The 24,635-nt window shown below is 39.6% G+C and overlaps 1 protein-coding gene across 7 annotated transcripts in view; it reads left to right on the forward strand.

Moving 5' to 3' along the window:
- The window catches only part of PLEKHA8 (pleckstrin homology domain containing A8), a 110,110-nt gene that overhangs the window by 21,395 nt on the left and 64,080 nt on the right, over nucleotides 1–24,635 (forward strand). For 6 of the 7 annotated variants that reach the window (XM_079931441.1, XM_079931444.1, XM_079931443.1 and 3 more), the window contains exons 2-9: nucleotides 11,268–11,384; nucleotides 12,406–12,561; nucleotides 14,278–14,402; nucleotides 17,532–17,702; nucleotides 18,721–18,761; nucleotides 20,584–20,741; nucleotides 23,085–23,244; nucleotides 23,654–23,739. In XM_079931441.1, coding sequence (XP_079787567.1) covers nucleotides 11,268–11,384; nucleotides 12,406–12,561; nucleotides 14,278–14,402; nucleotides 17,532–17,702; nucleotides 18,721–18,761; nucleotides 20,584–20,741; nucleotides 23,085–23,244; nucleotides 23,654–23,739 — 1,014 coding nt within the window. The remainder of the gene's footprint in view (nucleotides 1–11,267; nucleotides 11,385–12,405; nucleotides 12,562–14,277; nucleotides 14,403–17,531; nucleotides 17,703–18,720; nucleotides 18,762–20,583; nucleotides 20,742–23,084; nucleotides 23,245–23,653; nucleotides 23,740–24,635) is intronic. The other variant, XM_079931442.1, reaches the window with a different exon arrangement.

A 24,635-nucleotide genomic window follows, 5' to 3' on the forward strand; every position in this document is an offset into this window, starting at 1 on the left:
AACTGTGGTACATCCAGAAAATGGAATATTATTAAACACTTAAAAGACATGAGCTATTGAGCCATGAAAAGACCTGTATGAACCTTAAATATTACTAAGTGAAAGAAGAGAATCTGAAAAGGCTACATACTGAATGATTCCAATTACGTGACATTCTGGAAAAGGCAAAACTATGGAGACAGTAAACAGATAAGTGGTTGCCGGGGGGATGGGGGTGATTGTTGTGGGAGATGAATAAGATGGGTATATATTATCATACATTTTTCCACATCCATAGAATGTACAACACCAAGGATGAACACTGAGGTAAACTATGGACTAAGGTAAATTATGGTGTGTCAATGTAAATGGGTAAAAAAATGTACCGTTGCAGTGAGTGATGTTGATAATGGGGAAGGCTATGCACATGTGGAGGCAGGGGACATGTTGGGAATTTCTGCCTCCCTCTCAATTTTGTTTTAAACCTATAATTGCTCTAAAAATTTTAAGTCTTCTTAAAAAGTTTTAAAAAAATAGGAAAAGGTATACCATGCAAACACTAATCAAAAGAAAGTTGAATTGACTATATTAACATAGACAAAGTAGACCTCAGAACAGGGAAAATTGCAAAGGATAAAGAAGACATTGCATAATTATAAAAGGATCAATTCATCAAAAAGACATGAATCCTAAATGTGTATCTAACTAAAAGCATATTGTCAAAATATATGAAGCAAAAACTGATAGAACTGAAAGGAGAAATAGATCCACAATTAAACTTGGAAACTTCAGCATTCTTCTTTGAGTAATCCATAGAACAAGTAGACAGTAAATCACACAAAGATATAGAAGATCAGAACACTGTCAACCAACTTGACCTAATTAACAATATAGAAGAGTCTCACAACAGCAGAATACTGCATTTTTTCAAATGCACATGGAATATTCACTAAAATTGACCATATTCCGGGCATAGTGGAAACCTTACCAAATTTAAAAGAATGTTCTGTGTCTTTACAAAAAGTAAACTAGAAATCAATAAGAGGAAGATGTAGGAAATCCCCAAACATTAGGAAATTAAACAGTACACTTTTAAATAACCTGTGGGCCAAAGAAGAAGTCTCCAAGAAAATTAGAAAATATTTTCAACTTAAATTGAAAACATAACGGTGGTTGGCCAGAGGTAAAGTGTTGGGGGAGGGCTTGGCTACAAAGGGGTAGCACAAAGGAATTTTAAGGGGAGGATAATGGAGTTTTTCTGTATCTTGATTATTATGGTAGTTAGACAACTATGAATTTATCAAAGCACAGAACTGTTAACCAAAGAAGAAATTTCACTATGCATAAATTTTAAAATAAATACTAAAAAATTTAAGTGTCTTTTAAATGGAATAGTTTTTTAATTTTTTTAAGTGATGTGTTTGGATGAGCTACTTGTCACAAGACTGCTGAGTAAAAAATAAGGAAAGCTACAGTCAGACATGAGTATGACTCACAAGTAATCACCTTTTTTGGTTTGGATCTTTAAAGAAATAAGGGCATCTCTATTTAGAAATTTTGATTTTAAAATGGTGACTATTGTGAAATAAAAAAGGAAGAAAATATAGTGCAAAACCAACATGAGCTATGCCATTGTAGATCCAAATATAAGTGCATTTTTTAAAGAAAATTGTGCTCATTGAAAAAATACATACTGTTCAACATTACTTGAACTGAAAAATGACTTGCAAACAATTGCTGTCAATTAAGTATAAAAAGACATTTGCACTACGTGAGAAAAAAGCAAGCTGTTAACAGTTTCAGAATAATGATCTTCAAATCTTTAATTTCTTTGAATAATGTTTTGTAGTTATCAGAGTATAAGTTTTACACTTCTTTTATTAAGTTTATTCCTGTTATGTTCTTTTTGATATTGTAAATGAAATTATTTTCTTTTCAAAATTTTTAAAAATTTTATTTATTTTGGGCTGTGTTGGGTCTTCGTTGCTGTGCGTGGGCTTTCTCTAGTTGTGCAGAGCAGGGGCTACTCTTCATTGTAGTGTGTGGGCTTCTCATTGTGGTGGCTTCTATTGTTGTGGAGCACGGGCTCTAGGCACGCAGGCTTCAGTAATTGTGGCTCGCAGGCTCAATAGTTGTGGCTCGCTGGCTCTAGAGCACAGGCTCAGTAGTTGTGGCGCATGGGCTTAGTTGCTCCACGGCATGTGGGATCTTCCCCGACCAGGGATCAAACCCGTGTCCCCTGCATTGGCAGGCGGATTCTTAACCACTGTGCCACATGGGAAGTCCTGAAATTATATTCTTAATTTCATTTTCAAATTGTTCATTGCAACTGTATAGAAGTACAATTGATATGTGTATATTGATCTTTTTTTCTCCCCAATATCTTTATTACAGTATAATTGCTCTACAATGGTGCGTTAGCTTCTGCTGTATAACAAAGTGAATCAGCCATACATATACACATATCCCCGTATCCCCTCCCTCTTGCGTCTCCCTCCCAGCCTCCCCATCCCAACCCTCTAGGTGGTCACAAAGCACCGAGCTGATCTCCCTGTGCTAAGCAGCTGCTTCCCACCAGCCATCCATTCTACATTTGGTAATATATATGTCCATGCCACTCTCTCACCTCGTCCCAGCCCACACTTCCCGCTCCCCATGTCCTCAAGTCCACTCTCCACGTCTGCGTGTTTATTCCTGTCCTGCCCCTAGGTTTTTCAGACTATTTTTTTTAGATTCCATATATATGTGTTAGCATACAGTATTTGTTTTTCTCTTTCTGACTTATTTCACTCTGTATGACAGACTCTAGGTCCATCCACCTCACTACAAATAACTCAATTTCGTTTCTCTTTATGGCTCAGTAATATTGCATTGTATATATGTGCCATTCTTTATCCATTCATCTGTCAGTGGACACTTAGGTTGCTTCCATGTCCTGGCTATTGTAAATAGTGCTGTAATGAACATGATGGTACATGACTCTTTTTGAATTATGGTTTTCTCAGGGTATATGCCCAGTAGTGGGATTGGTGGGTCATATGGTAGTTCTATTTTTAGTTTTTTAAGGAACCTCCATACTGTTCTCCATAGTGGCTGTATCAATTTACATTCCCAACAACAGTGCAAGAGGTTTCCCTTTTCTCCACACCCTCTCCAGCATTTATTCTTTGTAGACTTTTTGATGATGGCCATTCTGACTGGTGTGAAGTGATACATCATTGCAGTTTTGATTTGCATTTCTCTAATGATTAGTGATGTTGAGCATCCTGTCATGTGTTTGTTGGCAGGCTGTATATCTTCTTTGGAGAAATGTCTATTTAGGTCTTCTGCTCATTTTTGGATTGGGTTGTTTGTTTTTTTGATATTGAGCTGCATGAGCTGCTTGAATATTTGGAGATTAATCCTTTGTCACTTGCTTCATTTGCAAATATTTTCTCCCATTTTGAGGGTTGTCTTTTCGTCTTGTTTATGGTTTCCTTTGCTGTGCAAAACCTTTTAAGTTTCATTAGGCCCAATTTATTTATTTTTGTTTTTATTTCCCTTTCTCTAGGAGGTGGGTTAAAAAGGATCTTGCTGTGATTTATGTCATAGAGTGTTCTGCCTATGTTTTCCTTTAAGAGTTTGATAGTGTCTGGCCTTACATTTAGGTTTCTAATCCATTTTGAGTTTATTTTTGTGTATGGTGTTAGGGAGTGTTCTAATTTCATTCTTTTTACCTGTAGCTGTCCAGTTTTCCCAGCACCACTTATTGAAGAGGCTGTCTTTTCTCCATTGTATATTCTTGCCTCTTTTATCAAAGATAAGGTGACTATATGTGTCTGGGTTTATCTCTGTGCTTTCTATCCTGTTCCATTGATCTATATTTCTGTTTTTGTGCCAGTACCATATTGTCTGATTACTGTAACTTTGTAATATAGTCTGAAGTCAGGGAGCCTGATTCCTCCAGCTCCGTTTTTCGTTCTCAAGATTGCTTTGGCTCTTCGGGGCCTTTTGCGTTTCCATACAAATTGTGAAATTTTTTGTTCTAGTTCTGTGAAAAATGCCAGTGGTAGTTTGATAGGGATTGCATTGAATCTTAGATTGCTTTGGGTAGTATAGTCATTCTCACAATGTTGATTCTTCCAATCTAAAAACATGGTATATCTCTCCATCTACTTGTATCATCTTTAATTTCTTTCATCAGTGTCTTATAGTTTTCCGCATACAGATCTTTTGTCTCCTTAGGTAGGTTTATTCCTAGGTATTTAGTTCCTTTTGTTGCAGTGGTAAAAGAGAGTGTTTCTTTAATTTCTATTTCAGATTTTTCATCATTAGTGTATAGGAATGCAAGAGATTTCTGTGCATTAATTTTGTATCCCGCTACTTTACCAAATTCATTGTTTAGCTCTAGTAATTTTCTGGTAGCATCTTTAGGATTCTGTACGTATAGTATCATGTCATCTGCAAACAGTGACAGTTTTACTTCTTCTTTTCCGATTGGGATTCCTTTTATTTCTTTTTCTTCTCTGATTGCTGTGGCTAAGACTTCCAAAACTTTATTGAATAATAGTGGTGAAAGTGGACAACCTTGTCTTGTTCCTGATCTTAGTGGAAATGGTTTCAGTTTTTCACCATTGAGAAGTATGTTGGCTGTGGGTTTGTCATATGGCCTTTATTATGTTGAGGTAAGTTCCCTCTGTTCCTACTATCTAGGTTTTTTATCATACATACGTGTTGAATTTTGTCAGAAGCTTTTTCTGCATCTATTGAGATTATCATATGGTTTTTATCCTTCAATTTGTTAATATGGTTTAACACATTGATTGAATTGAATATATTGAAGAATCCTTGTATTCCTGGGATAAACCCCACTTGATCCTTTTAATGTGCTGTTGGATTCTGTTTGCTAGTATTTTGTTGAGGATTTTTGCATCTGTTCATCAGTGATATTGGCCTGTAGTTTTCTTTTTTTGTGACATCTTTGTCTGGTTTTGGTATCAGGGTGATGGTGGCCTTGTAGAATGAGTTTGGGAGTGTTCCTCCCTCTGCTGTATTTTGGAAGTTTGAGAAGGGTAGGTGTTAGCTGTTCTCTAAATGTTTGATAGAATTCGCCTGTGAAGCCATCTGGTCCTGGGCTTTTGTTTGTTGGAAGATGTTTAATCACAGTTTCAATTTCAGTGCTGTGATTAGTCTGTTCCTATTTTCTATTTCTTCCTGGTTCAGTCTCGGAAGGTTGTGCTTTTCTAAGAATTTGTCCATTTCTTCCAGGTTGTTCATTTTATTGGCATGTAGTTGCTTGTAGTAATCTCTCATGATCCTTTGTATTTCTGCAGTGTCAGTTGTTACTTCTCCTTTCATTTCTAATTCTATTGAGTCTTCTCCCTTTTTTACTTGATGAATCTGGCTAATGGTTTATCAATTTTTTTTTTATCTTTCAAAGAACCAGCTTTTAATTTTATTGATCTTTGCCATCGTTTCCTTCATTTCTTTTTCATTTATTTCTGATCTGATATTTATGATTGCTTTCCTTGTGCTAACTTTGGGTTTCTTTTTTTTTCTTTCTCTAATTGGTTTCGGTGTAAGGTTAGGTTGTTTATTGAAGATGTTTCTTGTTTTTTGAGGTAGGATTGTATTGCTATAAACTTCCCTCTTAGAACTGCTTTTGCTGCAGCCCATAGGTTTTGGGCCATCATGTTCTCATTATCATTTGTTTTTAGGTATTTTTTTATTTCCTCTTTGATTTCTTCAGTGATTTCTTGGTTATTAAGTAATGTATTGTTTAGCCTCCATGTTTTTGTATTTTTTACAGTTTTTTTCCTGTAATTGATGTCTAGTCTCATAGCATTGTGGTCGGAAAAGATATTTGATGTGATTTCGGTTTTTGTAAGTTTACCAAAGCTTGATTTGTGATCCAGGATATGATCTGTCCTGGCAAATGTTCCATGAGCACTTGAGAAGAAAATGTATTCTGTTGTTTTTGGATGGGATGTCCTATAAATATCAGTTAAGTCCATCTTCTTTAATATGCCATTTAAAGCTTGTTTCCTTATTTATTTTCATTTTGGATGATCTGTCCATTGGTGAAAGTGGGCTGTTAAAGTCCCCTTCTATTAGTGTGTTACTGTCGGTTTCCTCTTTAATAGCTGTTAGCATTTGTCCTATGTATTGAGGTGCTTCTATGTTGGGTTCATAAATATTTACAATTCTTATATCTTTTTCTTGGATTGATCCCTTGATCATTATGTAATGTCCTTCTTTGTCTCTTGTAATAGTATTTATTTTAAAGTCTATTTTGTCTGATATAAGAATTTCTACTCCAGCTTTCTTTTGATTTCCATTTGCATAGAATATCTTTTTCCATCCCCTCACTTTCAGTCTGTATGTGTCCCTGGGTCTGAAGTTGGTCTCTTGTAGACAGCATATATACAGGTCTTGTTTTTGTATCCATTCAGCCAGTCTATGTCTTTTGGTTGGAGCATTTAATCCATTTACATTTCAGGTAACTATCGATATGTATGTTCCAATTACCATTTTCTTAATTGTTTTGGGTTTGTTATTGTAGGTCTTTTCCTTGTGTTTCCTGCCTGGAGAAGTTCCTTTAGCATTTGTTGTGAAGCTGGTCTGTGATGCTGAATTCTGTTAGCTTTTGCTTTTCTGTAAAGGTTTTAATTTCTCCATCGAATCTGAATGAGAGCCTTGCTGGGTAGAGTAATCTTGGTTGTCGGTTTTTGCCTTTCATCACTTTAAATATGTCCTGCCACTCCCTTCTGGCTTGCAGAGTTTCTGCTGAAAGATCAGCTGTTAACCTTATGGGGATTCCCTTGTATGTTATTTGTTGTTTTTCCCTTGCTGCTTTTAATATTTTTTCTTTGTATTTAATTTTTGATAGTTTGATTAATATGTGTCTTGGCTTGTTTCTCCTTGGATTTATCCTGCATGGGACTCTCTGCGCTTCCTGGACTTGATTAACCAGTTCCTTTCCCATATTAGGGAAATTTTCAACTATAATTTCTTCAAATATTTTCTCAGTACCTTTCTTTTTCTCTTCTTCTTCTGGGACCCCTATAATTCGAATGCTGGTGCATTTAATGTTGTCCCAGAGGTCTCTGAGACTGTCCTCAATTCTTTTTTTTTTTTTTTTTTTTTTTGTGGTACACGGGCCTCTCACTGTTGTGGCCTCTCCCATTGCGGAGCACAGGCTCCAGATGCGCAGGCTCAGCAGCCATGGCTCATGGGCCTAGCCGCTCCGCAGCATGTGGAATCTTCCTAGACCGGGGCATGAACCCGTGTCCCCTGCATCGGCAGGCGGACTCTCAACCACTGCACCACCAGGGAAGCCCTATCTATTTTCTATACAGTAGTTTGCATCTGCTAATCCCAAACTCCTAATTTATCCCTCCCCCTTTGATAACCCTTTGATAACCATAAGTTTGTTTTCTATGTCTATTACTGTTTTGTAAGTTCATTCGTATCTTATTTTAGATTTCACACATAAGTGATATCATATGATATTTGTCTTTCTCTGTCTGATTTACTTCACTTAGTATGATAATCTCTAGGTCCATCCGTGTAGCTGTAAATGGAATTTTTTCATTCTTTTTTATGGCTGAGTATTCCTTTGTGTGTGTGTGTGTGTGTGTGTGTGTGTGTGTGTGTGTGTGTGTACACACACCACATCTTCTTTATCCATTCATCAGTCGATGGACATTTAGGTTGCTTCCATGTCTTGGCTATTGTAAATAGTGCTGCTGTGAACATAGGGGTGCATGTAGCTTTTTGAATTAGAGTCTTTTCCAGATATATGCCCAGGAGTGGGATTGCTGGATCATACAGTAACTCTGTTTTTAGTTTTTTAAGAAACCCCCATACTGTTTTCCATAGTGGCTGCACCAATTTACATTCCCACCATCAGTGTAGCAGGGTTCCCTTTTCTCCACACCCTCTCCAGCATTTATTATTTGTAGACTTTTTAATGATGGCCATTCTGACTGGTGTGAGGTGACACCTCATGGTAGTTTTGATTTGCATTTCTCTCATAATTAGTGATATTGAGCATCTTTTCATGTGCCTATTGGTCATCTGTATGTCTTCTTTGGAGAAATGACTGTTTAGGTCTTCTGCCCATTTTTTGATTGGGTTGTTTGTTTTTTGTTATTGAGTTGTATGAGCTATTTGTGTATTTTGGAAATTAAGCCTTGTCGGTCACATCACATGCAGATATTTTAGTTTATCTTCAAATTAATGGTATGTGATGGTTAATTTTTTGTGTCAACTTGCCTGGGCCATGGGGTGCCCAGACATTTGACCTAACATCATTCTGGGTGTGTCTGAGGGTGTTTCTGGATGAGATTAACATTTGAACTGATAGACTGAGTAAAGTAAATCGCTTTCCCTAGTGTGAGTGGATCTCATCCAGTCAGTCGGAGACCTAAGTAGAACAAAAAGGCTGAGTAAGGGGTAGCTCCTCCTGCTTGATTGTTGAGCTGGGATATCGGTCTTTTCCGGTTTTCTCAGTCTCAGTGAAACACTGGCTCTTCTTGGGTCTCAAGCCTGATGACTTTTGGACTGGAATTACAAATTGGCTCTCCTGATTCTCTAGCTTGCTGACTGCAGATCTTGGAATTTTGCAGCCTCTATAATTTCATGAGAAAATTCCTTATAATAAATTATGTATAGATATACATACATATTATTGGTTCTGTTTCTTTGGAGAACCAAGACTAATACAGATGGGGTCCTAAATTATAAAATATGATGATTGAGGGTATGCTGAACTCCCTCTACTTGAGAGTCATAGTGGATTTGGAGAGTGTTCACACCAAACATAATCATGGGAGTTGAGCTGTAAGGGAGAAGATGCTACTGTTCTATACCAGGATAGCTTTCTAGCAATGGGGAGTCAAGGTTTGGGGGTTGTTATGCCAGGAGGGACAGTGTTAGAAAGACATAGTTTTCTTCCCAACTCTGTTGTGTACTTCCTGTGTGACTTTAGATAGGTCACTTAATCTACCTGGGATTGGTTTCCTTCTCTGTAAAATGAGCTGGTTGGACTAGGTGATTTCAAAGGCCCTTTCCGTTTCTCAGATTCTTAGGAATTGATTCTTCTGTTTCAGTGAGGGGAGATGGCATAAGGTATAAATAATGACTCTCTTGCAAAGGGCTAAAATATCACTAATAATATCTGACTCCAGGAGTGTTGATTAGCTACTCAACAAGACAATCTGATGATCAGTTTGATTTCCTGGATTGTAATGTTTGTGCCAAGAATAGTAGCCCTCGGGTTTGTGTTTCCGTAAAATTTGAAGCCAAGGTCAGGAAGCATCACCTTCTGAAATAAAATGTTCAAGTTCACCCCAAGAGGTTTTCTAGCCAGTAATCAACTTGTGGGGGTGTTGAGATAAGGCCGTGGGGCTCCTGATGTCCAGTAAAGGGTCTAGGTTCATCGTTGGGAAGGAAGTCCCCAGTATAAGATGGAATAAGAGGAACATAAGCCATAGTTGTAGAATACATTACTCATCTTTGATTGAGAAGGCTTATAGGGAAGGGTATTTCAGTGACTGGTATGAGGGTGGATATTGAGAATTGGTCTTTATCCAGTTTTGTTTAAGGAAGTGAGAGATGTGGTACCTGAGCAGGCCTGAGTGTTCTGGTTCCTAGAAAGCAGACCCTGATGAAATAAATGATGAGTGAAACATCTCACTTGCCACCTAACTCCTGTGCCTGAGCTTAGATTTAGTGCTGACCATTCAGCCTCCTGATTAAAAATGTAAGTTTCCCCGAACTATGATCTTAGGCTATGGGTGCTCCAGGCAGCGTACTAATCTTCTGTTATAACGTAATAAATTGATGCTGTTACCAGAAGGGGAACCCCATCCAGGGCCCAAGAGTGGGCTCTTGTCTAACACCCGGGAATGAATTGTCCGAGGAGACACACATGCTGACAAAGCAAAAGACTTTATTGGGAAGTGGCCCCCTGGGAGGAGAGCAGCGGGCAAAGGAAACCCAGGAGAACTGCTCTGCCACGTAGCTCACATCTCAGGTTTTATGGTAATGGGGTTAGCTTGCCGGGTTGTCTCTGGCCAGTCATCTTGCTTGTGCCCATATTTGGTCCAATTCCTGGTGACACACGCATCTCTCAGTCAAGGTGGTTTCCAGCGTCAGGGTTTCTGGGACATCGGCAGGACATATTATGGCTGGCATCTCCTCCCTCCTTTTGGCCCCTCCCGATTTCTGCCAGCTGGTGGTAGCTGGTCAGTTCCGTGTTTCTTATTGAGACCTCCTGTTGTGAGATAACTCATGCAAGCAGTTATTATTCTGCCTGGCCAGGGTGGGCGGTTTCAGTTAGTGGTTCCCTAAAAATACTACTGTGACATCAGTTGGTGACTTACGTATTTAGCTGGTGTGGATCAATTCCCAAGGGCCCATCAGGTATGTACCTGAGCCAGCCCTTGGGGCTCTGCGCAAAGCGCCTACCAGCCTTCGCTCCAGCTGTCTCAGCTGTAGAAGAGTCTAGTGAGAAAATGTATCCTTAAAAGCCTATGGCATTTCAGAGAAGGAAAAAATACATCTGATGAGGAGACTGACAAGGCTTATGCAGAGGTAGTCAGGGATGACATTTTAGGAAGATCCAGTTTGAGCAAAAGCCCTGAGGCAGGCACACAGCAAGTAAGTTTGGTTTGACTAGAACATAGGTTGTGTAAGAGGACTAGATAAGACGTGTGTTTCCACTGAATATGGTTCGTCCCCTGAAATACTGTGAAGTAAAAGTAGTTAAGCCCTTGAATGTTTTAAGATTATTCCATTTCAGTGGATCAATACCAAATAGTAAGTTTAAAGTTATCTTTCCTTAGGGAACATATGACCCTAGGCAGGCTTATTAGACAGCACTACGTATGATGTTGAAAGGGCAGCATAATCTTTTATCGCATTTCTAGGTTTGAAATAATTTTCCTTAACCAGAGGGGAGGAGAGCAAGTATGTTAACAATAATCTTTGGAAAATAATAATCTTTTATCTTAGAAAAAGTAAAAATCAAAGATTACTAGTACTGTATTAGGGGGAAAAAGGAATAAAAATCATAAATAATCCCATTACCTAGAGAATCATCACCATATTTATTGCTGATCCTTCCAGACTTCTATGCAAAAATGAGATCAAACATACAGATCTTTTCTAACTTATTTCTTTCCCTTAGAATTTTCCCCCAGAATGTAAGTTCCTTGGAGCTAGAATCCAGCATCCTTTGTTAGGTCCTATTCCTATGTCCTGGGAAGCAGTCATTGAGACCATGCTCTTGCTTCTGTTTTCAGGTTGGCAGCCTCGGTGGTTCCTTCTCTGTGGGGGAATATTATCTTATTATGATTCTCCTGAAGATGCTTGGAAAGGTTGCAAAGGGAGCATTCAGATGGCGGTGTGTGAAATTCAAGGTGAGAAGCCAAGACACTTGCAGGTTTTATTTTTCTTTCTGTTTCTCCCCCAAAATAAAAAAAACCACTGGCTTCTGTGTGCCTTTCTTTGCTGCTCCCATAGTATAAAGATATATAATGTTACGTCCCCCAGAAAAAGTCTTACAAGTAAGACCTAAAACTGCAGCGAGTTTTTACAAGGAGCTTGGTTTCGAGGTAGTCAGAATAAATGAGAGCAATGTGCTTAGTAACCACACATGTAGTGCTCATTCCTTGGTCACCTGCTCACCTCGGGCTTGTGGCAGTTTGCTAAGCTTATTTGTCTTTTTATTGCAACATCAAACACTTCTGTGTTTAAATCACGACGCATACACACCTTCTCACCACCACCACCATGCTCAAAACTAAACAAGCAAACACCTGACAGACCTACAAATAGCCTTTTCTTCTTGGTTTTGAGAATCTTGAGACATGCTGAGAGGATGTGGCTCAGAAACCGACTAGAAGGGAATTTGGGGCATGGGGCTTGGGGGGTGAAGGAGAGTGTGGCTTGCTTGTTTCTTCTCCTAAAGTGTTCTAAGGGAATTCTCACATTTTTGATAAGACTAGTGAAGGAAAGTAGAAAGGAAAACTATTGTGTTCTTGATTGCTTTTCAATAACCCAAGGAGATAAAGAGCACATCCTTACTTGTTTGCATCAAGCCTTTTTGGCCGCAGAGCAGCATACTTTACACACACACACACCAGAAGAGAGATTTTTCCTCTCTCCTCTTATAAATGATCCTAAGGAGATTTAAGTGATTCTTTTTTAGGCCAAAGTCCTGGTGAGACCTTGGAGCCAATTGCAGAGTTTTCCCTCTCCATTAGCAGAGACCTCTAGGAAGAGATAAATAAACCAGGAGAAGTAGTAAGGGCTGACATCCTCTCTTGGAAGAAGCTCTCAGTGACTGGCGCGCCAGTTAAGCTCAAGAATTTGGGTGGAGTGGAGGCTACCCAGATAGGGCTTTTCTGGGTTTCTGACCTCTCTATGTCTTGCTCCCAGTTCATTCTGTAGATAACACACGCATGGACCTGATAATCCCTGGGGAACAATATTTCTACCTGAAGGCCAGAAGTGTGGCTGAGAGACAACGGTGGCTGGTAGCCTTGGGGTCAGCCAAGGCTTGCCTGACAGACAGTAGGACCCAGAAAGAAAAAGGCAAGTATTGATTGTCCTCTGGACTGGGAACCCTGGGAATCACCTAGTGGCATCTCTGGGTTCCCATATTTGTTATCTTCCTTCTGACCACCTAGCCATAGCCAGCTTTTTTTCTTTTTTTTAAAGTAGTTATGTATTCAGTATTTTATTTATTTATTTTTGGCTGTGTTGGGTCTTCGTTTCTGTGTGAGGGCTTTCTCTAGTTGCGGCCACTCTTCATCGCGGTGTGCCGGCCTCTCACTATCGCGGCCTCTCTTGTTGCGGAGCACAGGCTCTGGACGCGCAGGCTCCAGCGGCCATGGCTCACGGGCCTAGTTGCTCCGCGGCATGTGGGATCTTCCCAGACCAGGGCTCGAACCAGTGTCCCCTGCTTTGGCAGGCAGATTCTCAACCACTGCGCCCCCAGGGAAGCCCCCATAGCCAGCTTTTTATATCATGCAAGTGCTGTATATCTCAGTGGACCTTAAACAGTCTATACCTGACTCTTCTTTCTTAGCATGTCATAGTAGAAAGAATGCAGGTTTTGGAGCCAGATACAACTGGGTTCAAATCATGGCTTTGTGACCTTGACATAGGTCACTTAACCTCTCTAATCTTCAGTTTCCTTATATTTTGAAAAGAGGTAATTACCTATCTTAGAAGGATTACCATGAGGTACCTCGTCTGGCACAAAGTTGACTTTTGGTAAAGAGTAGCTGAGCCAGAGAAACCTTGGATGTGGTATTTCCTGCAGTAACAGCCCGCTTTCCCCGCCCTGTTCCTGGGGTAGATGGATACTTAATTGTCAGGTTGCTGCTGCTTAATGCTCGTTGACTCAACATCATTAGGTCTCCTGAGAACCACGGCATAACTTTCTATTTTGCCTGGGTCACGAGTGCCAGGGCTTACTGCCTGAGCTCTGCCTTCCCAGCCCCCCAGCCTCGAATGTACACCTGAAAAGATTGGTGGGAGAGAGGGGCCTCTGGGAACAAGTGTTTCAGGGGACCTTTCTCATGACACATATGGCAGATGTGCTTAACTCTTCAAGTAGACACAGTAAAATGACCTATTTGTTGGTTGTTTTTCAATGCTAAGTCGAGAGCAAATTCTAGACACTGTCAGCTCTGACTCAGATCAGGTGGTAATGTGCAGCTTTTTCACGGAGAAGCAAGCAGAGGCAGTTACGATTGTAGCCGAGCCCTCAGCGCCAGGATGGCTGGAGTGCCGTGCTAATGAAGGAGCAGCAGGTGTGCAGAGGGTGCCGTTCGCCTTGCCAGGCAGCATGCTGGACCAGTCCTCTGAATTCACAAGCTGTCTTATTAGTGGTAATTGCATGTTACAGAACACTGTTTCCCAGTTTTGAGCACTGGATAGATAGCTGTGACCCCATTTTACAGATAGGAAAACTGTGGCAGAACTGAGACCAAAACCCTGAACCCTTGACTGTTCCCAGTTCTGACACAAGTGGATCAGAGGTATACTGTCTCCTTCTTCCTGTACTGGTGATCATTAAATATGTTGGCTCAAGAAATAATGTAGATTACTTCAGAAGACTAGAAATCTCCTTTTTCTCTTTTTCTTGCTCCCATAACTTCAAATATGTCATATCTGTAACCCATACTATAAACATCTGACTTTAGGCATAGATTATATTTCACTTATCTGTATAGTATGCTAACTAGTATATCAGTTATTTATTCTGGGAATTAAATTACGTTTTCATCATTTTGTTTTTAGAGTTTGCTGAAAACACTGAAAACTTGAAAACTAAAATGTCGGAACTAAGACTCTACTGTGATCTTCTTGTTCAGCAAGTAGATAAAACAAAAGAAGTGACCGCAACTGGTGTGTCCAATTCTGAGGTAAAATACCATTCTTCTTAGCCACGTGACAAGTAGCCCCAGATGTTGCTTACAGGTGCTGCTTATTCTCACATAATCCCTACCTTGGAATTTACTGTTTTTCAGAGAAAAAAAGTGACAGACTTCAACAAAGAGAAGAAGTGTGTGCATTTCAGCATATGGAAGCGTATAGTTTTCCTTCCTGGGATGAATTCAGGATTAATTAATTGCTAATTTTGGAACTTTTAACTTTAGTACTGATGTACTAAAATATGTGTCTCTCCAGTTTGCATAACTTTCTAAAATATAGCCTTAGCTGTCTGGCAGGGCCATTTCTATACTACGCATGTGGCTCCTAAGGTGACAGCATCATGTCTGTCAGTAATATGTGTCTGTCACCTCTGATGAGACTGTAACAGGATTTTATTTCACCGTAATAGATGTTCTGCTTGAGTAGAGACTAGTGCTTTCAAAGATAGAGACACAGCTTTATTTCTCTCCATCATCAGCAAGGATTGCAATTTTTATCATTTATTAATGAAATTGTTATTTACTCATTCTAAAACATATATTAAAAGATCTGTCTGGTGTTAAGCTATGTATTGAATGGTTCACATTAACCAGAGAGGGGTCTCTGCTCTGCTCTCAGAGAAGTTATCTGAAAAACAGTGCCCACAAAATGAAGAATCTGTAGATTATAATTAATGGTTTTAAATTACTTTTCTTAGGTAGTGTATCACTATGCTACTAGTAATATATGTGCTCTAAGTTTTTCTAATAAAGGTGGTTTAACTCACTTTCACCCACTTTTTGGGAGTCTCTCTTACTCATTCAGCAACTGCCTATCGTGTACAAGATACTGTGCTGCGGGAGGGAGATAGGAGGGGTACCAAAACACTTCAGTCCTGCTTTTGGGATGTTAGAGACTAGAGCATTGATTCTCAACCCAGAGCAGTTTTGCTCCTCAGGAGACATTGGGCAACGTCTGAGACACTTTTGGTTGTCACTACTGGGGGAGTGCTGTTGGCATCTAAGGGGTAGAGGCCGGACGCTGCTTAATATCTGCAATGGATAGGAGAGCCACTCCCCCTATATCCCCTGCTCCAGTAAGCCAGCCCCAAATGCCAGTGATGCCAAGGTAGAGAAGCCCTGTTCTAGTAGGAAGGGAAAAAGTGAACACAGCAATGTTTAATTCTAGGAAGTGTTTATAGTAAGTGCCTTGGGAACTTGCTTATGAAACTGTGGTTATGATATTGTGATTTATAATAAGAAATATATGTTTGGTCTTTGTCTAGTTTTTGGCACAGAGCTCCAAAAAATAACCCTTGGAATTTCCAGGTGATAAAAAGTGTCTTTGTTATGTTAATTGGAAAATACTAAGGATAGAGGCTCTGGTTGACTGTAGACCCAAGCAAGTGATTAGAGGGTTGGAACTTTCATTCCTACCCCCTCCCCTCCTGGGAGGGGAGAGGGACTGAAGATTGACTTCAGTCACCCTTGGCCAATGATTTAATCAATCGTGCCCATTTAACGAAGCTTCCATAACCCACAGCATGGGGTTTGGAGAGCTCCCGAGTTGGTGAATATGTGTTGACTGGGGAGAGTGGCATACTCAGGGAGCATGGACGCGCCAAGCCCCTTCCCACATGCCTTGCCCTATGCATCTCTTCCATCTGGCTGTTCCTGAGTTATATGCTTTTATAATATACTGGCAGTCTAATAAGTTAAATGTTTCTTTTAGTTCTGTGAGCTGCTCTGGCAAAGTAATTAAACACAAGGAGGGGGTTGTTGGAATCTTCAGTCTAGAGTGGGTCAGTCAGTAGCACAAGTGACACCCTGAACTTGCCATTGGTGTCTGAAGTGGGGGTGGGGAGCAATCTTGTAGGACTGAGCGCTTAACCTGTGAGATCTGACACTATTTCCAGGTAAATTGTGTCAGAATTGTAAGACACCCGGCTGGTGTCCAAGAATTTCTTGGTGGTGTGGAAAAAAACCACACATTGTAATTGGTGTCTGAAAAATAGTGGTTCACGACCAGTAACATCTAGCTTGTTAGAAATACAAAATTGAGGAAAATATAGAGGCTATGGCTAAAGAACAAAATTCAACTGAGTAAAATTTAAAGATCTTATTAACTTTATTCAGCAATTCATAAATCGGGCAGCGTCCAGTCTAGCAGGTAGAAAGGAGCTGTGAAGAGCTATACCAGGCTAGAGATCTTTATGGACCAAAGTGAGCTGGAACAAGGACGTTATACTGGGCATTCGCTGAATGGTTAAAGCAGGGTTACTTTTCTTATATGGAGCAAAGGGAAGTCTTGGAGCCAGGTCAGTACACTAGCTTGTGCCGAGCAGGCAAGCACTGATTGGTTGACCTAGGCCTGCCTTTTCTGGGAGAGCCCAGCATAGAAACTTGGATAAGTTTTTGGTTTGCTGTTGTGAGACTTAGCATGAGTGACTCCATCTTGGGCCCAATCTGGTAACTCTAATGCCACTAAGATGTGGTTACCAAACTCTCTAGTCAGGGGGTAGCCTCAGTTTCCTGAACAACTTATCAATATCAATATCCAGAGGAAAAACAACCTGAGCAAGTGAAATAACTTGGAGAAAAAAATGATTAGATATTCAGAATAATTCCTGTTGCTGAAACCTCTTAGACTCATCTGTACTGAAAGACTCATCTGTACTGTGATTTGTGGTTTCTAATGCTTCTATTCTAGAACTTCATTTTTACTCAGACAGTGGGAGACATTTTTCCATTGATCCCCCTGGTCTTCAGTCCATATAATTCTGTTTGGTGTCTGCCACCCCTTAGAGACCGCAAACTCCACAAGGGCTCAGCGCCTAGCACCTGACATACTGCTGTCATATAGTGTTGTTGAGTTGAGAGAAGTCGTTGCCTTCAGTTGGAGTGGTGGGTGAGCATGAAGGGCAGATTGAGGGTAAGGCTTGCGTATGATTAATAGATAAGTTGGACTTGCTCAGTCTTTTTCTTTTATAACTGATACCCATATTTGTCCAGCAAAATAGACGGGTACACGATTATTGTTATCACCCGTTATTAGCTGGATAAAAGCTCTAAGGACATTCCACAACTGGGCTTTTTCCTTTTTGGCAAGGTAAAGGAGTCTTCACCCTGGTTGTTTTGTAGGAGGGAATTGATGTGGGAACTCTGCTGAAATCAACCTGCAATACTTTTCTGAAGACGTTGGAAGAATGCATGCAGATCGCAAACGCAGCCTTCACTTCTGAGCTGCTCTATCGCACTCCCCCAGGATCACCTCAGCTGGCCATGCTCAAGTCCAACAAGGTAACAGACCAGGTCAGCTTGGCTGCAGTAGGGCATGATGAAAAGTTAAGAAAGTGATATACTGAGCTAAGTTCTCCATCACCCTTTGGCAACCGATAAAGACATTTTTGTAGTGGACTCTCTTTTATGTCCACTATTATATATGCCCTTAGTCCCTCGTATCCAGTCAGTTAGTGTTGGCAGTTTTACCACCTGAACATGTCTCTCTCTGATGTAGCTAGTTTCTCGTCTCCAGCCTCCTTGTCCAGGGAGTCTTGTTGAGATTGGTGATAGCCTTCTAACTAGTTGCCTTCAACTCGACTCTCCCAGGCAGCCTACAGTGTTTCTGTTCATGCAGTGTAAATTGGGCCACTTCACCTAAAACTTTTAGTGGCTCCCTCATTGCCTACAGGTTAAAGTCAAAACGTCTTAGCCCCTTCCCACATCACCAACCTCTTTCTTTTTCATAACTGGCTTGAACGTATTAACTGCTTGTAGCTCCCCCACTTCTTTGGGCCATTTCCCAGTACCAAGAATGCCCTTCTCACCTGTCTTTCCCTGCTTAGCTCTTATTCATCCTTTAAAATTTAATCTCTCTTTCCCTGAATCCCTTAGTTGGGCTAAGAGTTCCTCCTCTACGCATACCCCTATTTTAGCCTTATTCTATATTGAAAGTACCTTAAGGGCAAGAACCCCATACTGTTTACCTTTATGCTTCCAGTGTTTGATACAATGCTGTATCATAGTTTGGTATTTAATAATATTTAATGAGTGTAATAGTAATTACAAGAAAGCTAACCACCAAGGGTATAAATACGGTAATTAGGCCCTTCAAAAGACCATCTTCCTTTTCCTTAGAAATTTGGGTATCCTTATTTGAGACTGGTTGGGATCAATGACTCCTTTCTTTTGGGAAGACCTAAAATTATTCCTCTTGAGTGGGGCAGTGTGTGTTATGATCATATTTACCACTTTCATATGTGATAAAACTCTAAATATATTCTGTTGGGAGTTTAACATGTGAATTTTCTTTTCTTTGCTTCTTTTAAAGATGAAACATCCTATTGTACCAATTCATAATTCATTGGAAAGGTACAGTAACATTTTTTGTTTTTTCTTCTTTCTAAAAATATAAAAATAAGGATATTGGTATTCCTTGTTTTTTTTTTTTAAGAAATTACGTGGTGGGCTTCCCTGGTGGTGCAGTGGTTAAGAATCCGCCCGCCAGTGCAGGGGACACGGGTTCGAGCCCTAGTCTGGAAAGATCCCACTTGCCACGGAGCAACTAAGCCCGTGTGCCACAACTACTGAGCCTGTGCTCTAGAGCCCACGCGCCGCATCTACTGAAGCCCACGTGCTCTAGAGCCCGTGCTCCGCAACAAGAGAAGCCACTGCATTGAGAAGCCCATGCACAGCTACAAAGAGTAGCCCCTGCTCACTGCAACTAGAGAAAGCCCATGTGCAGCAACAATGACCCAACACAGCCAAAAATAATAAATAAATTTTAAAAAGAAAAGAAAAGAAATCATGTGGTGGTTTTTCTCATGGTTTGAGATGATACCAGAGGTGACCCTGAAGCACTGCAAATCTTTCATTCAGCACTGACTACTAGGGAAGATGTTTGCATTTCCCCAGGATATGGATCTCACCCACCACAGCTAATAACTTTTCATTTCTCTGTTGTACTGAGTATTGGAACCCCCTCTCTTGTGAAGGAGCCGAGCATTGATTTAAATGTGGTTTTATCAGAAAAGACAGTGCTATTTTGTTTCATTGAAAAATAAAAATCCTAGGTAGCTTTACAGGTTGGAAAAAGAACATAATATCAAAATCTGAACTACTGAAAAAAAGTACACGTTTACACAGTTGTGTTCCTATTATTTAGGGTCTTTATTCAGTTATTATTTCATATAAGCATTCCTGTATTTTGACATTGTCCATGTATTTGTCCTTTCAAGTTGTTATTTAATATTTTCATCTCTTTATATACAGTTGTTTGTTTCTTTAGTACAAGGATTGTTCCCCAATTTGGTTAATAATTTTCTCCTGATCTAAATATTTCTACTAGGAACATCTTTGTAGATTTTTTTTTCTTTTGAGGTATTTCATCAATATACTCCTATATTTTTAATTGCCAAGTTGAAATACGGTATTTTTTTAGAAAAACAAATGCTTTTCCTGGAGTCCACATGTAGCTTGGACCTTTTCCCTTTATTCATATTAGAAGAAAATGGTTTTGTTCTAATTTGGCTGAGTCTAGTTATTTATAATAAGATGTTATGATTGTCCCTTTAACAGAATCAGTTATTTCACTTGCATGTTAAATAGCCTTTTATGTTACCTTAAAGAGCAACAGATACTCAGGATGTATTGTGTCCTCCTGGGTTTTTTTTTTTTTTTTTTTTGTCTTCCTTGACCACAGCTGTGGCTTCTAGACAGTTAACTGCTAGGCAAACAAATGGAAGTGGCCAGTGATTTGAGAGGTGAGGAGAGAGGAAAAAACCTTCCAGGGAGAAGCCGAGGAAAGTGAGAAAAAGTGTTGAATGTGGTACCTGTAGAAAAGCTGATTGAAAACCCGGGTGCTCTCAGTGAATATTTCCTGTTGCTGGTGGGGAGCAGGAAGTTGGAGTCAGCTGAGGGTGCATGAAGAGCCATGAATGGCTCTTTGGTCTCTGAACTTCAGCCTGGAGACAGGCCTGCTCCCAGCACAGGAGGATACCCGCCTTTGAGGCAGGAGGGTGGGGTGAGAGATTTGGCTTGATTTAACAGTTCTGTTTTTCAATCAATGTTAAAGGGAGTTGGTAATTGTGGTTGTGGACCCTTCCCCATCCCTCAGAATAGGATCTATCTGTGCAATCTATTTGTGACCAAATAATTGGACTTCTTGGCTTTTTTCCTTTTAAAAAAATTTTAGGCAAACAGAGTTAAACAGTTGTGAGAATGGATCTTTACATATGGAAATAAATGATGATGAAGAAATCCTAATGAAAAACAAGAGCTCCTTATGTTTGAAACCTGCAGAGACAGATCGCAGCATATCAAGTGAAGAAAATACAGATGATAATATAACAGGTAAAAACAAAAAAGGTGTGAATAAAAGGATCATGGGGCTTTGATTCATTATCCATGATGCGACACTTGATAGGGACTGACCTCAAGACAGCGTGCTAGGTAGCTCCCGAGGCAGCTGTTCGTAAGATAACAGAGTTCACTTGGAAACGTTCTGCCATCCCACCTGACCCCCCTATTGAAAAGGCAGAATGAAGAGGAGTTTCCCACTCACTGTTCTTAGCTGTGATGTCCATGGGCTTCAGTGAGCTGTAGCTGTCTGTGCTGACTTTTTAGAGAGTATGAGTATTAGGGCCTTCTGCTCAGAATTTCAAAGTCCATTGAACATAGACTATGATGTGAGACTTAAGAGTCTGCAGAGTTATGGCAGTTCAGTTTTCCATCCTCCTGGTTTCTGGTGAGGCCTGAGGATGTCTGAATTCACCAACCACCATCAGACTTTCGCCTGGCCGTCTCTGTTCATCAAGCCAAATTCCCAAGTTTTTGGTAATAACCTGTAGTTGAAAGTGCTGCCCTTTTCGATTTACTAATTTCATTGGTTCTAACTACTAAAACCAACTTCAGATCAGTCCATGACCATCATCTTAGAGTTTTTAATTGTGTTATAAGTGTGTATTAAATAGTTTGAAAATAAAATTTTTTTTAAAGTTTCCTCCTCATCTCCTCTGGTGAGTGGGGGGAAGAAAAGATGCATTTTCATAGCTGTTAACCTGCAGCAAGCAATCCATACATCACTGAAGTCTTATCCCTTGAGTAAGTAATAGACAGGAGAATTTCTGTTAAAACAGTACTATTATTTATTTGACCCAATAATTTTTTTCTAGGAATTTGTCCTCAGGGAATAGTCAGATTTAAAGACAAATATATATGGACAGGGATGTCCTTTATGACATTACAGTTAATTCTCATTACTCATGGTAGTTTTGTTCTATAAAGTCACTGCAAACACTGAATTAGAAAATACTGAACCGTTGCTCCTAGGGGAAATACATGGTTAGGTTCCCGCAAGCCTCTTTTCACATTTTCATCAACTGATCAGAACATATTGTTGTTTTGTGTGTTTCTGTTTAAAGACACCTTGTTGGGGAGAGGGATAAATTGGAAGATTGGGATTGACATATACATACTACTATATATAAAATAGGAAACTAATAAGGAACTACTGTATAGCACAGGGGACTCTACTCAGTACTCTGTAATGGCCTATATGGGAAAAGAATCTAAAAAAGAGTGGATATATGTATATGTATAACTGATTCACTTTGCTGTACACCTGAAACTAACACAACATTGTAAATCAACTATACTCCAATAAAAATTAAAAAGAAAAGAGTCCCTCCTCCTAAAGGAAAAAAAAAAGATACCTTGTTTATATAGATTGTTGACTCATTAACATTGAACCCATGGCCAACAGCACTATAACTCATGCCTGAACGAAGCTTATCTCTTTTTTTTTTTTTTTTTTTGCGGTACGCGGGCCTCTCACTGCTGTGGCCTAGGCCCAGCGGCCATGGCTCACAGACCCAGCCGCTCCGCGGCACGTGGAATCCTCCCGGACCGGGGCACAAACCCATGTCCCCTGCATCGGCAGGCGGACTCTGAACCACTGCGCCACCAGGGAAGCCCACGAAGCTCATCTTATATAAGCTTATATAACACGTGTTTTTCCATAAGGCACATCACAGCCTTCTTGTGCTTAGGAACACTAGACAGCACTACACTTGGGGGTCCTTTTAAACAGCAAAATCAACAACGAAATGCACAGGAATGCAAAAAAAAAAATGGCACTAAATAAACACATTTGCGTACAGTATGAAAGGTAAAACAAGAAGGCAGAGTGTCACCTTGTTCGACCTCAGCTGGGAACATGCGTGTCAGGTAACTCAAATTTTTTCACCACTCTGCACATATCCAAAATGACTGCAAGAGTGCCATGAGCGTTGATTTTAGTATTACAAATAAACTTCAGCAAGTAGGCAAATCCACAAAGACAGAATACACTAATATTGAGGCTCAACTCTACTTATAATACTGAAATTTTAGAAACTACCTAAATGCCCGCCACATAAACATGATTCAATATTACATGGTCATTAAAACCATGTTTTGAAGAGTATTGAATGATAATGAAAATATTCATGATATACCGTTCAGTGAAAACAGGCTGGATGAAAATCTACATGTATTTAAACTCAATTTTGTTTGTGTGTATATGTATAGTATTTACTGATTTTTCTTTCTGTATACTTTTCTGTGTTAAGAATGTTCAACAATGAATATATATATATATAGTAATCTTATAATACATAAATAAAAGGTTAGTAATAGGTATCTCCTGCTTTACAGTCCAACGTGAAATGATAAAGGAAGATGGAGAGGAAAACCTGGGAAATCATGACAGCCACTTGGCACAGTCTGAATCCCACTCCTCAAGCAGCTCTCCAGAAGCCCACTGGGAAGAAGGCCAAGAAGTCATCCCAACTTTCTTTAGTACCATGAACACCAGGTATTCTGTACTCTCTAACATCACTGACAGTTGGATACGAGCTTTCCTTCTGGAAAGTCAATGTTGGTGTTCCTTTCAGGGGATGGCGTATCCTAACAGAATAGAGAATGTGGCATACCAAGCATCTGCTTTACTGTTCACCTTGCCTGAAGCAGTGGATGAGAAGGAACTGGATTGTGAGAGTATACTCTGTCAACAAGTTTTAGCTTGCTTTGGTGGATTGTCTTTGGAAAATGATTTTATTAGACTGTGTTATAATAGAAGAACAGTCACTGGGGCATATTTGTGAGATGAAGTTAAATGATTTGACCTACAGAGGGGCAGCTGTTCTCATGACTGCCTCTGAACTGCAGAGCATGCTAATGTTGTGTTTTCAATCTTTCCTCCTCTGTATCACCAAATTGTTTAGCTTTAGTGACATTGAACTTCTGGAAGACAGTGGCATTCCCACAGAAGCATTCTTAGCATCATGTTATGCTGTGGTTCCAGTATTAGGTAAGATTGCTGGATTTGCCTTAAATTCATAGTCTCTAGAATCTGTTTCACTGCAGTTATTTTGTAGTAGAAATATGCTGAGCTATGTGTACAGTGAGATGACCCTTCTTATCTACCTCTTCATATCACTAGGCACATATAGTTAAAACTGTGTGACCTTAAGCATTATTACATATTTCCATTTCATTTCTAATTATGATTAATATTGATCTTAGAGTTGTGTAATGAAAAAAGGGAATTCTGTTTTCTAGAAATCTTACTTAAGAGCAAAAGTGAAAGTCGTTGAGGAACAGATCTTCAAATCTGTTGGTACTATGAAAAAACATTTTACCAGCTAAAACTTTTTTCAGATTAAAAAAAGATATATATATAACTTTATTTAAGTTTAAATTACATTTACTTTTTATAGAGCCAGTAGTACCAGGAATTGCTAATGTGTTGAAATTTGCTATATAATCCACTTAACTCTGTATCTCTTTTTTAAATCAAGGTATATCTTGCATAGAACTTAACTGTTATAATTCAGTGAGTTTTGACAAATGCATCTACCTATGTAATCCACATCTCTATCAAGGCAGAGAATGTTTTCATCACCCCAGAATGTTCCCTATGCCAGTCAGTCCACAACCTGTCACCCAGCCCAAGGCAACCATACTGATTTCTGTCACCATAGATTAGTTTTGCGTGTTCTAAAATTTTACATAAGTGGAATCATGTTACGTACTCTTGCATTATTATACTCTTGATAGTATAATGTTTTCACCTTTGTTGTTACATGTATTAGTCGCTCATTCCTTTCTATTGCTGAATAGTATTCTATTAAGTGACTCTACCCCATTTTGTTTATTCATTCTCCTACTGATAAACATTTGGGTAGTTTCTTGTTTGGGGCTATT

This window comes from Stenella coeruleoalba, assembly GCF_951394435.1.
Source record: "Stenella coeruleoalba genome assembly, chromosome: 9".
Classification (NCBI taxonomy): domain Eukaryota; kingdom Metazoa; phylum Chordata; class Mammalia; order Artiodactyla; family Delphinidae; genus Stenella; species Stenella coeruleoalba.